Source organism: Takifugu flavidus, chromosome 1, assembly GCF_003711565.1.
Source record: "Takifugu flavidus isolate HTHZ2018 chromosome 1, ASM371156v2, whole genome shotgun sequence".
NCBI classification, from domain to species: Eukaryota; Metazoa; Chordata; class Actinopteri; order Tetraodontiformes; family Tetraodontidae; genus Takifugu; species Takifugu flavidus.
The window spans coordinates 23,869,874-23,882,786 of NC_079520.1; the positions used below are offsets into that span (position 1 = coordinate 23,869,874).

Sequence of the window (12,913 nt, forward strand, 5' to 3'; positions counted from 1 at the left end):
CTGTTGCTATTCCAGCTTTAATTTACGTCTAGCTTCTAAACGCTAAGAGAAATTATCACCGTTTAAAAGGCTGGGCGTGCACACCTCCACGCGTGAGATGCTGCAAGCTCGCCAGAGACGGAACATTGTTGCGGAGAGAAGGCAATAGGCGGTTGTAAATAGACGGAAATAAATGTGAGACCTACACACTCAATAGATTGGAAAGGGGAAGTGGGGGGGGGGGTAAAAGAAACTACTCCCATTTACTCATTATAGAACAGTTTCTTGGCTACAGGAGCTAATTGAATAGTCTTTCAACCTCTGAGTGTTAAAGCCATGTGGGCGAGTCAGGGGGGGAATGCCGGGGGGGTGGATTGACATATTGCTGGCGCGGAGAGGCTGATCCAAAGTGGAGAGAGCGTGAGGCCTTCCCTCAGGGACCAGTAACCTTATTGTTCCATGTCATCTCCTCCTCCTCTCTTTGAGGACCAGGTTGTCAACCTCTCCCCAAGGTCAGGCAAACACCAGCCCCCCCATCTGCCCATAATTGGATTATTTAGAATCATAGCAACAACTTATTGCCCTGTCTGGGGTCAGAAGTGGCCTCGGCACACAGGGGGGTAGATGGGGGGGGGGTCTGTCATGATTTGTGGCTTCCTTGTCCCACTTTAAATGGTTAAACTCAGTTTCTCTGGAGGTAGATGCTTCTTTTTTGCCACTCATGTGTCCAGTTATCATGATGAACTTTCCCTTGTAAACGAGCCCACGAGCTAATTTCCGCTGTCATTGTTCCCCGTTCCTCCTGTAGGTGTCGCCCAAACCAACTCGCTCGCGCCAAAGCGCTGCTCATCGCAACTTTGGATTCGCTGCAGCCGCTAAAGCCCGTTCCACCCAGAGCGCGTCGGAAGGAATCAAACAGATGGCGGTCCGGCCCGTTCGCTTTAAATAACGCAACTGTCAATGTTAGGAATGCTTTAATGTCTTCAAATACGAGATCTATATTTACAGTACACATGCGAGGGGGATCTTAATCCAAAACATTCAACATTTAAAGCGTTACCTGATTTGAAAACAAAAATAACCCAAACCCCATAGTATTTAAGACACCTTCGCACAGCATGAGGCTGCGTTGACCTTTGACCTCTAAAGTTCGTAGACCTTTGGACCACATCTATCATGGGCATAATAGATAACAATCTACAATATTCTGATTGAGGTCTTTATATAAGCTTGTAATGACAGTGACCTTTGACCTCTAAAGTGCATCACTCTCATCCACCCCCCCCTACACACACACACACACACAAAGACACAAAATGAATTCCAGAAATGGTAAATTCACACGCAAGGTGCGCATTCACCTACGGGTGCAGTGACCTTGACCTTTGATCACATGACGTCCAGAAAAGTTCCGTGCCTTGCGCCGCCCCCTTCCGCTGGAGCGTTGGTGCAAACGCTTCCTGAAGGCAGCCCAAATCCGAGATGGCAGGATAAGACCGGGTATTAGTGTCTGAAAGTGCAGCAGGTAGGAGACAAAAGAAGCATATGGTGGGCGTAGAATCCCTGCAGTGCTGGGGATTCCCACACACCTGAACGCATTCATGGCTTCAGTGGTGGTTTTCTGGCTGGAGGCTGACTGGGTGCTAGCGTATGCTGCTGCGGGAAGATGAGATGATGTGGGGGCGATAGATTTAATGGGTGGGCTGCATGCCTGTTAAATCAGCAGTCAGAGGAGCAACACTAACTCGGGTTACTTGTTCTCAAGTGACATGGCTGCACATGTGACAAAGCCAGTGAGATGTCTTCATGTCAAGCTTGGAGTATGACTGTAATTAACCTGTGTATGTGTGTGTGTGTGTGTGTGTGTGTGTGTGTGTGTGCGTATCTTTTACAGGAGGCGGCTACATTTGCCAAAGAGCTGGGCTTTGAGGTGAGTTGACCAGCAATTGCACACTAAACAGATCCTAAAGGTTTATTTTTGCTGATAATGAAGTTCTTTTTGGACAGTGATTGATGTGCTATTATACTCTCCAGGCCTTGCAGCAGTTGCTATGGAAACCTGGCAGTCGTCATGGTTTCTTTGTTCAGCCAGCTCTCTGTTATGACGCACTCTGCTAGGTCTGCACCCAACATCGCCTACAGATGTTATTTATTGAATTTTGAAAAGCCTCTTGGGAAGCTGAGAAGTTGGGCACGGTTTCAAGCCTTTCTCTGCAGGCTCGGGGCTCATCAGGTTGTCTGGTTAAACCCCCCCCCCCCTCTCATTATCTTCATTGCACTCGGGGAGGACCCTCTATGTCTTCCCTCCGCTGTTTTAGCACAGCAGCTCGCTGAATCACACCGCCGTCGCCGTCTTTTTGAACCGCAGCCACCTGTGTTTTTACACTATAGAAATGAAAATTACAGAGCCGCTACCTCATCAAACGCACTCTACGTTTTATGGCTCCAGCCTCTCCAGCGGGAAGGGGAGCGATCCCTCGCTAAAAAGGAAAACGTTCTGCATTTTGTATGTCCCTCACGCTGCTTTTTTAGAAGGTGAAATCAAAAACACAAAATAGCCGCCGTGTGAGGTTTTCTTTTTGTTTATTTATTTATTTATATTCCCCCCCCCCCTTCAAATGGGCTCAGGTATTTCAAGTGCTGTCTCTCTTTCAGAGGCAGAGCTGCCTCGGATATGGCTCTGCACTGTGTGAATAATTGTCATCCAGAATCACTAACGGTGTGATCAGCGTGACTGGAATAGAAATGCATTCCTGATGGCGGTGACAGGTTTAAGAGAGGAGAAGGGATGAAGGCGGGAAGGAGAGGAGGAGGGGGGGGGGCTCCAGTCGCAACGGTGGGGGCTTTCGCATGGAAAAAAAAAAAAAACACGCACCAAAAGGGCAAAATTGAGACTCCTAGTTGTTACAGTTCTTTGACATTTTCCATGTCAACCCGATTTGCCAGAACACTCTGGGAAATTGCATTAGATGAATGTGATTTCTCAGATAACATCAGTGCTGTGCGCAATACTGCGTTTTTGATGGATGGCAGTTGGTTTGTTTTATCCTCATCACCCTCTCAGGGCAATTTTGCTTGGCTTTATTGCGCAAATGTACTCTGACAGAGGTGGACTCTTTGAAAATACCCGTGCAGCGCGCCAAAGTCTTTGGAACTTTGTTTCAGCAAAGGCTGAGGGTGGTGATGAGTTCAAACTCGCTAGCAGAAGCTACAACCAAACCTGATGTGGTACAGATTTAGCCTGGAAAGGCTACACCCGATGATCCGTTCCCCGTCGGTGGCCCAAGCGTGTCATTCGGAAAGTGCAACACTTGTGCTTTCCAGCCAGAGTTCCTCTCATCTCTGACAGCTTTCCACCAAGTTTCCAAAATTATTACAGATCTGCTCGTGATTCTTACTTTAGCTGTACGCGGTACCTGCGGAGTTCTCTCCATTTATGGGCTGTTGGCAGAAAAAAAAGCATTTTATTCTTCCTTTTGTGTTTATTTTTTCTATTATCTTTCAGTAAATCATAGTTTAAGCCGCCTGTTTACAGCTCAAGCAGAGACCTTAGCTTTAATGCCAAAGGGTAATTTAAAGTCATTAAAGGTCCCGTCATTAGTCAGCGAGGCCTCTCTGACCACGCTGAACCGCTGCCGATCAGGCTTCATATGTATTCCGTATTATTGGTTTATGGATAATTAACAAAAGCCTAATAATACAAAAATGTTTCCTTTAAGTGCTTGAAGAAGTGTTTGTGCAGCAGCTCTAATTGAATCTGTGTCTAGCTGTGCTTCTCAAACAGCCTGCAGGGAAGACGATCGTTTCGCTGCAGCGCCAACTCAAAAGCGCTATTTAGCACCATTCCAAAACCATTACACCCATCAGCCTGTTAATGCAAGCCTAATCGGTTACAGGGCACTTGTAAATATTGTCATGAGGTGAAGTCAGTCGACCCCCTCCTTTGCCAGTTGATGCTTCCCGTTTGCTTTATTTCGCAAGGCAGCGACTCAGGTGAGTTTGCGAGCGTGTCGCCGTGTGTGTAGCCGCTGCCTTCCAGCTCCTAAAGCCGGGGAGAGCTTTTTATTTCCTGTTAGTGATCATAAAACCAAAGGGCGACAATGTGTCAAAGCCTTGTGTGGTTTTGCGTTGAGTCTCCGGAGGGGTGCTTGTGGTTACGTCCAGTCACAGTGACAAATTGTCCTTTTTTTTTTTTTCTAATACCATCGGGCTGCTAACAACCACTGTATTAACCTCACCATTAGCACTTACTTAGAGTGTTACACCCATTTTTCTGCAGCCCAAGGTCTCCCTGGACCTCTCAGGGATGATTAAAGGACATTTGGGAAGCATTTAGAGGCGTTAAAGCTCATTGGTGTGAGTGAACCAGCATGGCTGGTGATATTGGAGCCTATCTCTCTGATTACTCCCATAACCCCAGTATTTGCTCCCCCCGAAGGTGCTCCAGCGTTAGCTTTGATACAAACGCTAAAGGCGCCTGTGACCCTTAATGCCACCTCTTCGCTGTGCCTTATTACAGAAAAGCCCGGTCCGCCCCACTGCAGGGCCACGATAAAGACATTTCACCTGCTCATCGTACATCGTGATGAGTTAATAATAAAGTAGCACTGACAGGTGTGGGTTTTTTTTCCTTTTTTATCCCTTTGATGATCAAAGGCAAGCACTCCGGAGAGTTCTGTCGTCTCCAGGCGAGAATATCCATTCTGTGCAGATGCTGGGGAGAGATGGCCTGTTTCAGGAAAAGGATGATACACACTCTACCTATCCCCGCAGCTCACAGACGTAGTCGCGCTTTATCTGACAGCAGCGTATCTTCACATGCTTATTTTCATCTCACTAAGGGACTGTGAGATTCTAATATTTTACAGCTCCCCCATATATACATGGAAACACACTTCACCGCTCCCGCTGATCTTTCTTTAAGCCGTTTCAGGGCCCCATCTGGTCTGATTCATCCGCCAGGCACACGAAACGTCGACATCACTCTATTAAAATAGGGATTTTTGTGGTTTGTTTTTCCCTTTTTGATCAACTAAAGGAAATTGGGTCCACTCATTTTAACGCCCTTGTTTTTATTTGTTTTACTTGGTCGTTTTTACAGACTGACGACATCGGAGAGATCGCTAAGAAGACCCAAACTCTTCCCAAGGCGAACACAAAGAGGCAGCGAGTGGTGGTCTTCACCCAGGGCAAGGATGATACCGTGGCAACCGTCGGTAGGCCGGTCTTCTTCTGAAGCACCACTTCAACCGTTCCCAACTTTGGCCCCTTTTTGGAAATGTTCAGCCTTCACCTAAACCTTCTACAGCATCTCTGAACCGCAGAGCGCAGCTTTAAATAGACGCTAGATGGCTGAGCGAAGAAAGCCAAACACTATCAGTGATTTCTTTGAAGTTAACCTGCAGTATTGACACCAGATGTTTTAAGAAAAAAGGGAGAAAAAAAAAAACTAAAACAGCGTTCGCGCTACATTCTGTCATTTCAGAGCAAAAAAGAAATGTGGGGGATGCAAAAAGCCGGAATTGATTTGCCAAGCACTTCTAACTTTGTCTTGGACAGACTCCAGGGCAGTCCTCAGCAATTTTTAATGCTTCATCTCTCACATCCTGGCCCCTCCCCCCCCCGCAAAATGCCTGCAGAGTGACCTTGAGGAGAAGGTTGACCGTGTTGGTCCACAAATCAATCCAATTCCCTTTGATTCGGGACACATCGGTAAGCGGGACATTAAAGGACAGTGTCATCACATCCGGGCAGGGGTTGCAGGTTCGAGCTGCGCGGCGAGAAACGGCGGGTTTCCAATTACAGCCGTGGGTGGGGGGGCTATGGCTTTGTTTAGAGCCACGGGGCGTCTCTCTTCTTTGCCCTTAGCGCTCAGGAAAGTGACACGCGGGGCGAGATGTACTCAGGTAGGGACGCCAGCGTATCACTCATGGCCGGGGACGGCGGCCGGGCGCAGCTGCTGCAGGGCTGTTAGCGCCGTAGGACGCCGCCTTCACACGTGTCCAAGGTCCTCGCTTTCATACCGCTGGCGGGAGAATTTATGAGCTCAGCTGACAGGATGAAACAATCAATAGTTCTTATCTTAGTGTAATAAAAGGAAGAGGTGCCTTTAATTGCTGTTTCTATATAAAGGACAGATAAAATAACATCATTTGATACGGCGGCGACAAACCCTGCAGAGCTCCACAAGGGCTTATTTAGTGCCTTTTAAGTCTTTATTTTGGTTTTACGGGCCGCGACTTCTACGTTTTTCGGTTCAAATCTTGTCAGCATTGTTTACAGCTGCGGCCAACAGCTGCAAACGGCGATAAAGCTGCGATAACCCCCCCCCCCCCCCAAACACACCGCACATATATTATAGCGGCAGAGTTGGCGACGAGCTGGCGGACATAGCGGAGCACTAAAACGCCAGATATTTTCCTCCGGAGTTGACAAAGAAGGAAAACAAAGCGGAGAGGAGAGAGACGTACTTTGATGCATCAGGATCACACAGAGGTTAAAGTGATGCTCGCGCTGGATCTGCCTCTTGTGGAAATAAGACCAGGTTACTATGGTAACTTGGTTGTAAAGCTGCTTGATATGCTCATCACTCTATCGGTATATAGTATATTTACTGTACGATATGTTTTTTTTGTTCTTTTTTACAATGATTGTGGTAATTTCGGTGAATCCAGATTGTTGCGTTAACTCGGGAATTCCGGGAAGGATTTCCTTCCGCAAAAGTTCGGGAGGGATCTTCAAGCGGGGCCGAAGAAAGGGGGGGATCCATCCATCGCACCGGACGCCACGGATCATTCGCTCGTTTCTGGTGGCCCCAGCAGGAAGCCGGAGCGGCGCGACCCCGTGAACTTACACGGCCGAACGCGGGCGAGATGAAAGACGGCGCGTTTCAGATGTCGCCCACAAAGGCAAACACGGCAAATGTCACTGACTGCGCTGGCATCGCGGCGGAGCGCTTACAGTAGCGGCGGCGCGGGAAAATGGGCGCGCGCCCGCCAGCCAAATAAATGTCAACGTAAAAAACGGAATTAAAGATTTTCATTTCCCAGAGGCGGCGCTCTAATAAACTTGATCTCTCATTTTGTTTGCAATTTGTCCTCCTGTCAGGATTTGATCATTTGCCAGCCTCTGCGTGTCATGTTAAACCATTTTATAGTGATTAAAGATGGGAGAATGCCTTCCCCCGTGGTGCACTTCTCCAAAAAGAGACGTCAGTTTGCTATTGTTCTCCCCCCCCCCCCACCCCTCCGCTCCTGCCCTTCATCTGGCGCCTTTCATCACACCGACGCTTCAAACGTGCCTTTTAAGAGCCAGGGGTGCAGGGAAATGGACCTTTATTTAGCTGCCACTGACACTGCTGAAGCACGCTGGGGTTTTGCTTACACGGCCGTTACAGCGGCGATTAAAAGCGCGCCGCCCGGAGCTTTATCCGCGGGGGGATCTGATAAACGATCAATCGGTTGATAAGGACTTGATAAACCCTGACTCGGCGCCTCGGCGAGGCCCTCGTGGGAGCCCAACACCTCATCTGTTAGCATAAATAATAGCTTAATCAAATGAAGTAAGAAATATCGATTTGGGGGCAGGAAGGTCTTTTTTTTTTTGTATTTTTAAGCAACTTTACTTGTAATTAGATTAAACGTTGCAGAATGACTGAACGATCCAAAACGGGATGTTTATAGTCTCCACTTCTTGACAGACTAAGTCCATTAACATTCAGCAGCGTGACAAAGGCCACCTTTCTTTTCCCTGGGCAGCTCACATTCAAGTGTTTTCCTTCATGACTCTGAAAGGATATTGGCTGGCAGGGATCGTTTTTGCCTGTGGTTCCAGTCAGACCCCAACCCAATATCAGTTGTGAGTAAAGACACCGGTTGCGACAGTCAAACAGATTTTCAACGTCAACTCCTGACCTGTCGCGTTTGCCAAGAAAGCGGGAATGTCGTTTGGCTGGAAAATAGAAAGAAACGTCCCAGAAAAAAGAAGGTCTCTCACACCTAAAAGTGCCGCTCAGTCCGTTAGCTCGCCGCTATTAAGCTCATTCAACTTTTACCACTGTAGGTTCGTCAAGATGCGTGACAGGATCACAGCTATTGAAATTTTAACGAACTAAAGAATAATCCCATACTCTGCTCCGTGCGCTCCTTTTCCAATAAAGCCAAGGTGGTTTCATTTTCATTTTTTTCTATTTTTCTTCACGGGAGAGCTTCGTCTCCGTCTGTATTGTGCCGCGACTTGGCATTGTTTAAAAGAATGGCGCGTAATAAAGAGCTTCGCCGATACCCGTCGCAAAGAAATCCGTAAATTTAATCACCACCATTCGAGAGTTGTAATGAGGGAATTATGAAAAGCGAATTAACAAAAGCACATAATTATTGCTTGAGCGTCTGAGTTTCCTCAAAATCCGGAGCTATTTCTCGGCCTTTGTTGCGGGTTACCTGTCAAACTACACTCCCACGTGTTCACCAACACCAATCTGCTTCCTGACTCCCGTTGTCGAAGCTGCAGGAATATGTCGGCGTTAAAAACAGAGTTCCAGCGCTGCTTTATCGATCCAAAATAATGTTGCCAGGCTCATTACAGCCGCCCGTGAATCGACTTGAGCAGTTTGTTTTTTTTAACACAGGCCAGTAACAACAGTCAGACTATTTCCCCCCAGTTTTTTTTCTTCTTCTTCTTCTTCTTCTTGAATTGTACTTTTTGCCAGTTGGATCTGATCCCGAGGGCTGGAGAACAAGACCGGCTGTAACCCGAGTCAACGCGTCACTCAAATTTGATAATTTGCATTAATGAGGTTATGTGAACTTCCCCACAGCGGCGGAGAACAAACTCGTGTTGACAGCTTTGATGAGAAAAACCCCCTTAAAACGCCGTTCCAACGGTTCTGTCCAGCAGACCAGACCGCCCACACAGAAGTCATCAGTTACACCTATTAGAGTCTGTTTGGACACTTTGTCTCATTCATTTCTGCGGTGTGTTTTTAGCTAGGTGTGAGAGTGACTGCGTGTACCTGTCGATCAGACTTTGCATGCTACGTTGAGTTGCCTGTACATCTGCAGGCTTTTAAGAAAAAATGTGAATTAGTTGTAGTTTATTTTGGGGCATTCAGTCGCATCGGCCCATTTGGGCTTATCCCATTTTTGACAATCGTCAGAATTTACTAGATAAATGACATGACAGAGCCAGTATGGACGGCTAGCATCACTGGGACCATCACTGGGAGCCCCGTAATGTCAGGTTGTATCAGAGTCGGAGTGATTTGGTCCACTGGGGAAATGCCCAGCAAGTCCAAGGTTGCTTGTTAGCGAGCTGGCTAGTTTGGAGTGCTAGCATGCTAACAGCACATCACAAAAAACAAGACTAGTGGTAGAAGTGAAACATTTGACCTTATAATTACATGTTATGGATTCAACATCTGGAAATCATACACTTCATGATGCTCCACGACATATTGAGTTATTTCACCCTGAAATAACTTGGCTGAAGCCAAGCTAATGTACGTTTCTTATAACTGGGATACAGTTTCTCCATTCAAACGGAGACTGGTGAAGATATGTTTTTTACGTGAATTTGGCTCAGAGCAGTTCCAAATTATGCTGCAGTGGCAGTTCTTCTGTGGGGAAACTTCGAATTTGGACGAGATTGTTTCCTGGAAGACCGGTTTGAGTGACAAACGTGGAAAAGGAAACCTGCCAAAGAGCAAATGAGGCATGACGGAAGATTAAATAACAGCCATTTAATTTCCCTCGAATTTAAAATGACTCGGTTAAGGATCCAAATCCTCGCGGGTCTATGCTAGGACCGGCGGATGGCAGAGACCAACATCTGTTTATGAGACGAGCGACCCGGTTTGAAAATCGCAGCAAGGCGCGTCGGCCCTTCTTCACGGAACGACAAACGCGTTCACAGTTGCGACCACTCTGGTTCCTCGGCCGTGCTGAGCAAGTGCAGCAGTTTCTAAGCGTGACTACATTTAATGATTAGCACGTTTTCCATCACAGTTAATCGTTTTAAGGGGGAGGAGGATTCTTCTCCTGTAGCTTAATTATGTGAAGTCGTTACGCTGCTAATTAGCTGATCCTAACAGGATTCTCCTCTTATTGGAGTTTGTTATCGTTGTGACAATCACCAGCTTTCTGTTTCCAAAAGGAAATGCCTTTATTCACACCGCCGGCCTCACCGGGGGCCTCGGTGTTGCTTTGCTGCGGGTCAGAGATGCATTCAGGGTATTTTCTGAGCTGTGGCGGAGCATCGGCAGCAGGGATGTTCTGTGACCCATTGTTGCGTTCGCAGGAAGCCTCATTAAGCAACTTTTTGGTGCTTTTTCTCCCCCTCCTCGCTAAACCTCATCCCTTCTTCTCAATAAGAGGTCTGTCAGCCTGCTCGGGCTCCTTTTATCCACATGTCAGTCTCCACCTTCGCAGCGGTTCACGTCTGCACCAGAGACCTCGGGTTGTTTGAAGCTCGCGTGTGCGGTTTAGATTTTTCTGACATAAGTTGTTGATTTAATGTCACTCCACACCTCCAGACTTTGTCATCTGGTGGATTTTTGTCGTCCCCCCCCACCACCACCACCACCCTCCTCCTTCCTCTCCTTTAAACTGGAAGACTTTGAAGCGCATATGCTACTGATAATTGGAGCAACATAATCGGCTGAAGACAATAAAGAACCCCTCATTTAATAGATTCCGTTTTAAACTGACAACTGTTTCTAATTCCTCCCAGCGTTCGCTTAAACCTTTAGATATAGTGATTTTTTATTTATTTTTGTTTCCCGCTCAACATTGATTAAACTGTTGCTTCTGGAAATTTCACGCATTCAGCTCCGTGACGCGTCCTTATTTCATTTAAGCAAAAATATTTGGTCATATTGGGTAAAATAAAATAAAAATGTTGATGGGAATCGGTCACGATATCTTATGTTAACTTGAGCTTAACGCTACAATAACAAAGGGAAGGTTGTATTTTTTACCAACTGGGTTGTTTATTGCCTTGTTTGTACTCGTCATGCTGTCACCTTTCAAATATACACGGGTTAATTCGCAGGATTGAATGACTGAATGTGCAAAATATGGAAATACATCATAATCCCCTGTTTATTTTACCGTGAGTTGTCGCCTTCTAGCGTGAAAAGAATCATTTTTGACGTTAAATCTGTCAAATTAGCCGTTTAACGGGAGTTTTGAGAGGACTGCAGTTAACAGGCGCCATGTTTCTTGACCCGTAGGTGACAGGGCGACCATGTTCCCAGTCCTGGACATCGACCAGAATGACATCGTGGACACAAACGGAGCCGGAGACGCCTTTGTGGGAGGTACCGATGGAAAAAATCTCCTTCTGCGCACGATTCCGGTTAACTTTTGATAGCAGCTAGCATTGTAGCGAAGCCCTTTGTTAGCCTTTTATGAGCGCGGCGTTTACCCGGCTGTTTGTGGCTGACCTCTCCTCTGCTGTCTTCCCAGGATTCCTCTCCGCATTGGTCCAAGACCAAGTGCTGGAGGAGTGCATCCGAGCCGGACACTACGCCGCCAACATCATCATCAGACGGGTCGGCTGCACCTTCCCAGAGAAACCAGACTTCCACTGATGCACCCGAGCTCCTACAATGTGATCTTTTTACACAACGTCACCTGTAAATGCCTCTTCTGGACTTTACAAACCTTTTTTTTTTTTTTTTTTTTTTACTGGGACAAAGCACTGCAGCATTTATGAACCTTCAATAAACTCAGAGGTTTTAATACGATTCAATACCGCAACCAAATGTTGAAATGCTCTTTTCAAAGGTGCATAATTGTGACCCAACACTCCACGGCATTTAACTGCCAACTCGACCCGTTTTTAATGAGGTAGATATTCAGGAAATCCACTCTTAATAACAAGCTGCGAATATGGGTTTAATGATTATCATGTGATTCTTTCTGTGATGTCTTGGTCATTGGCGTGAGGAACGGGTCAGTCCCGGAGATTCTGGATACGTTTAACGTACGTTTGTGTGGACACTCGCGTTTTCCTGGAGAAGTCATTAATATTGATGCTAATGGAGACCCTGACCCAAGAAAAAACAAATAAGAGGGAACATTTCTCAAACCATTCCTGCTGCACTAATCATTTCTATCTCCTACTGGTGCTCATGCTGATTATTTTCCAAACAATTACGGCTCTGCCAAGAAACTGCTAATACGCTATTTCAGTCTGAGCTATCAGCTGGCAGCGTATGACACAGAATCGGCGTTTTTATTTCGAGATGCTGACATCGTGGGTCACAAAGACGTGTGTTGAGACCTCTTCTAAACACCTGATGGTTGTGAAAATGTACGATTTTGTCCGAACGCGCCAAAATACACAATGTTGCAACACAGGATTTGGTGAATTTTCTGATTATTCAATCAGCCAGAGGCTCTCTCATGCTAATCACCTTTAGCCAAAACACCCTTCATTACAGGGAGGAGACTGCTGGGGGGGGTGTGCAGGGCCGGTCTGGTGTTCTGGCTCCACTTCCGTGCCTTTCTGGGCCCTAACTGGACTCCTGGGGTCTGGACTCGCTCTGTGCTGCTACAGGAGATCATTTCTCTCAGTTAAGGGATTAGCGGTTGCTCTTCTCGGCGATCATTAGAGGGACGTGAAAATTAGGCTGATCCTTTGTACCCAGCTGTGCCGTCACTGGATGGGGGAGGTTGGAGGCAACCAGAGGGAGGCCCCCTCCCATTGACTGAGGGCCAGCAGAGGTGTGGAGCAGTGTCTCGAGTGTTGGGTGGAAAACAGCACAACACTCGTCTGTTCTGGAAAGATGTGTGAGGGACAAGAACAGTTTTTGCCCCCCTGACAACCTGTTACACTGCTTTTTCTTTTAGGTTCCTCTTTAGGAGCAATCTGGCTTTTACGAGAGTCCTTTTCTCTAACGAGGGTTTTACGCGTGCGCCCCAATCGTGGGGGA

The 12,913-nt window shown here is 46.9% G+C and overlaps 1 protein-coding gene across 4 annotated transcripts in view; it reads left to right on the top strand.

Moving 5' to 3' along the window:
* The window catches only part of adkb (adenosine kinase b), an 83,071-nt gene extending 70,734 nt beyond the window's left edge, over positions 1–12,337 (top strand). For 2 of the 4 annotated variants that reach the window (XM_057054083.1, XM_057054333.1), the window contains exons 8-11: positions 1,874–1,909; positions 5,081–5,195; positions 11,207–11,293; positions 11,442–12,337. In XM_057054083.1, the coding sequence (XP_056910063.1) occupies positions 1,874–1,909; positions 5,081–5,195; positions 11,207–11,293; positions 11,442–11,566 (363 nt within the window). In that variant the 3' untranslated portion in view covers positions 11,567–12,337. The remainder of the gene's footprint in view (positions 1–1,873; positions 1,910–5,080; positions 5,196–11,206; positions 11,294–11,441) is intronic. The other 2 variants (XM_057054260.1, XM_057054176.1) reach the window with 2 other exon arrangements.
* The last annotated feature ends 576 nt before the right edge of the window (positions 12,338–12,913 follow it).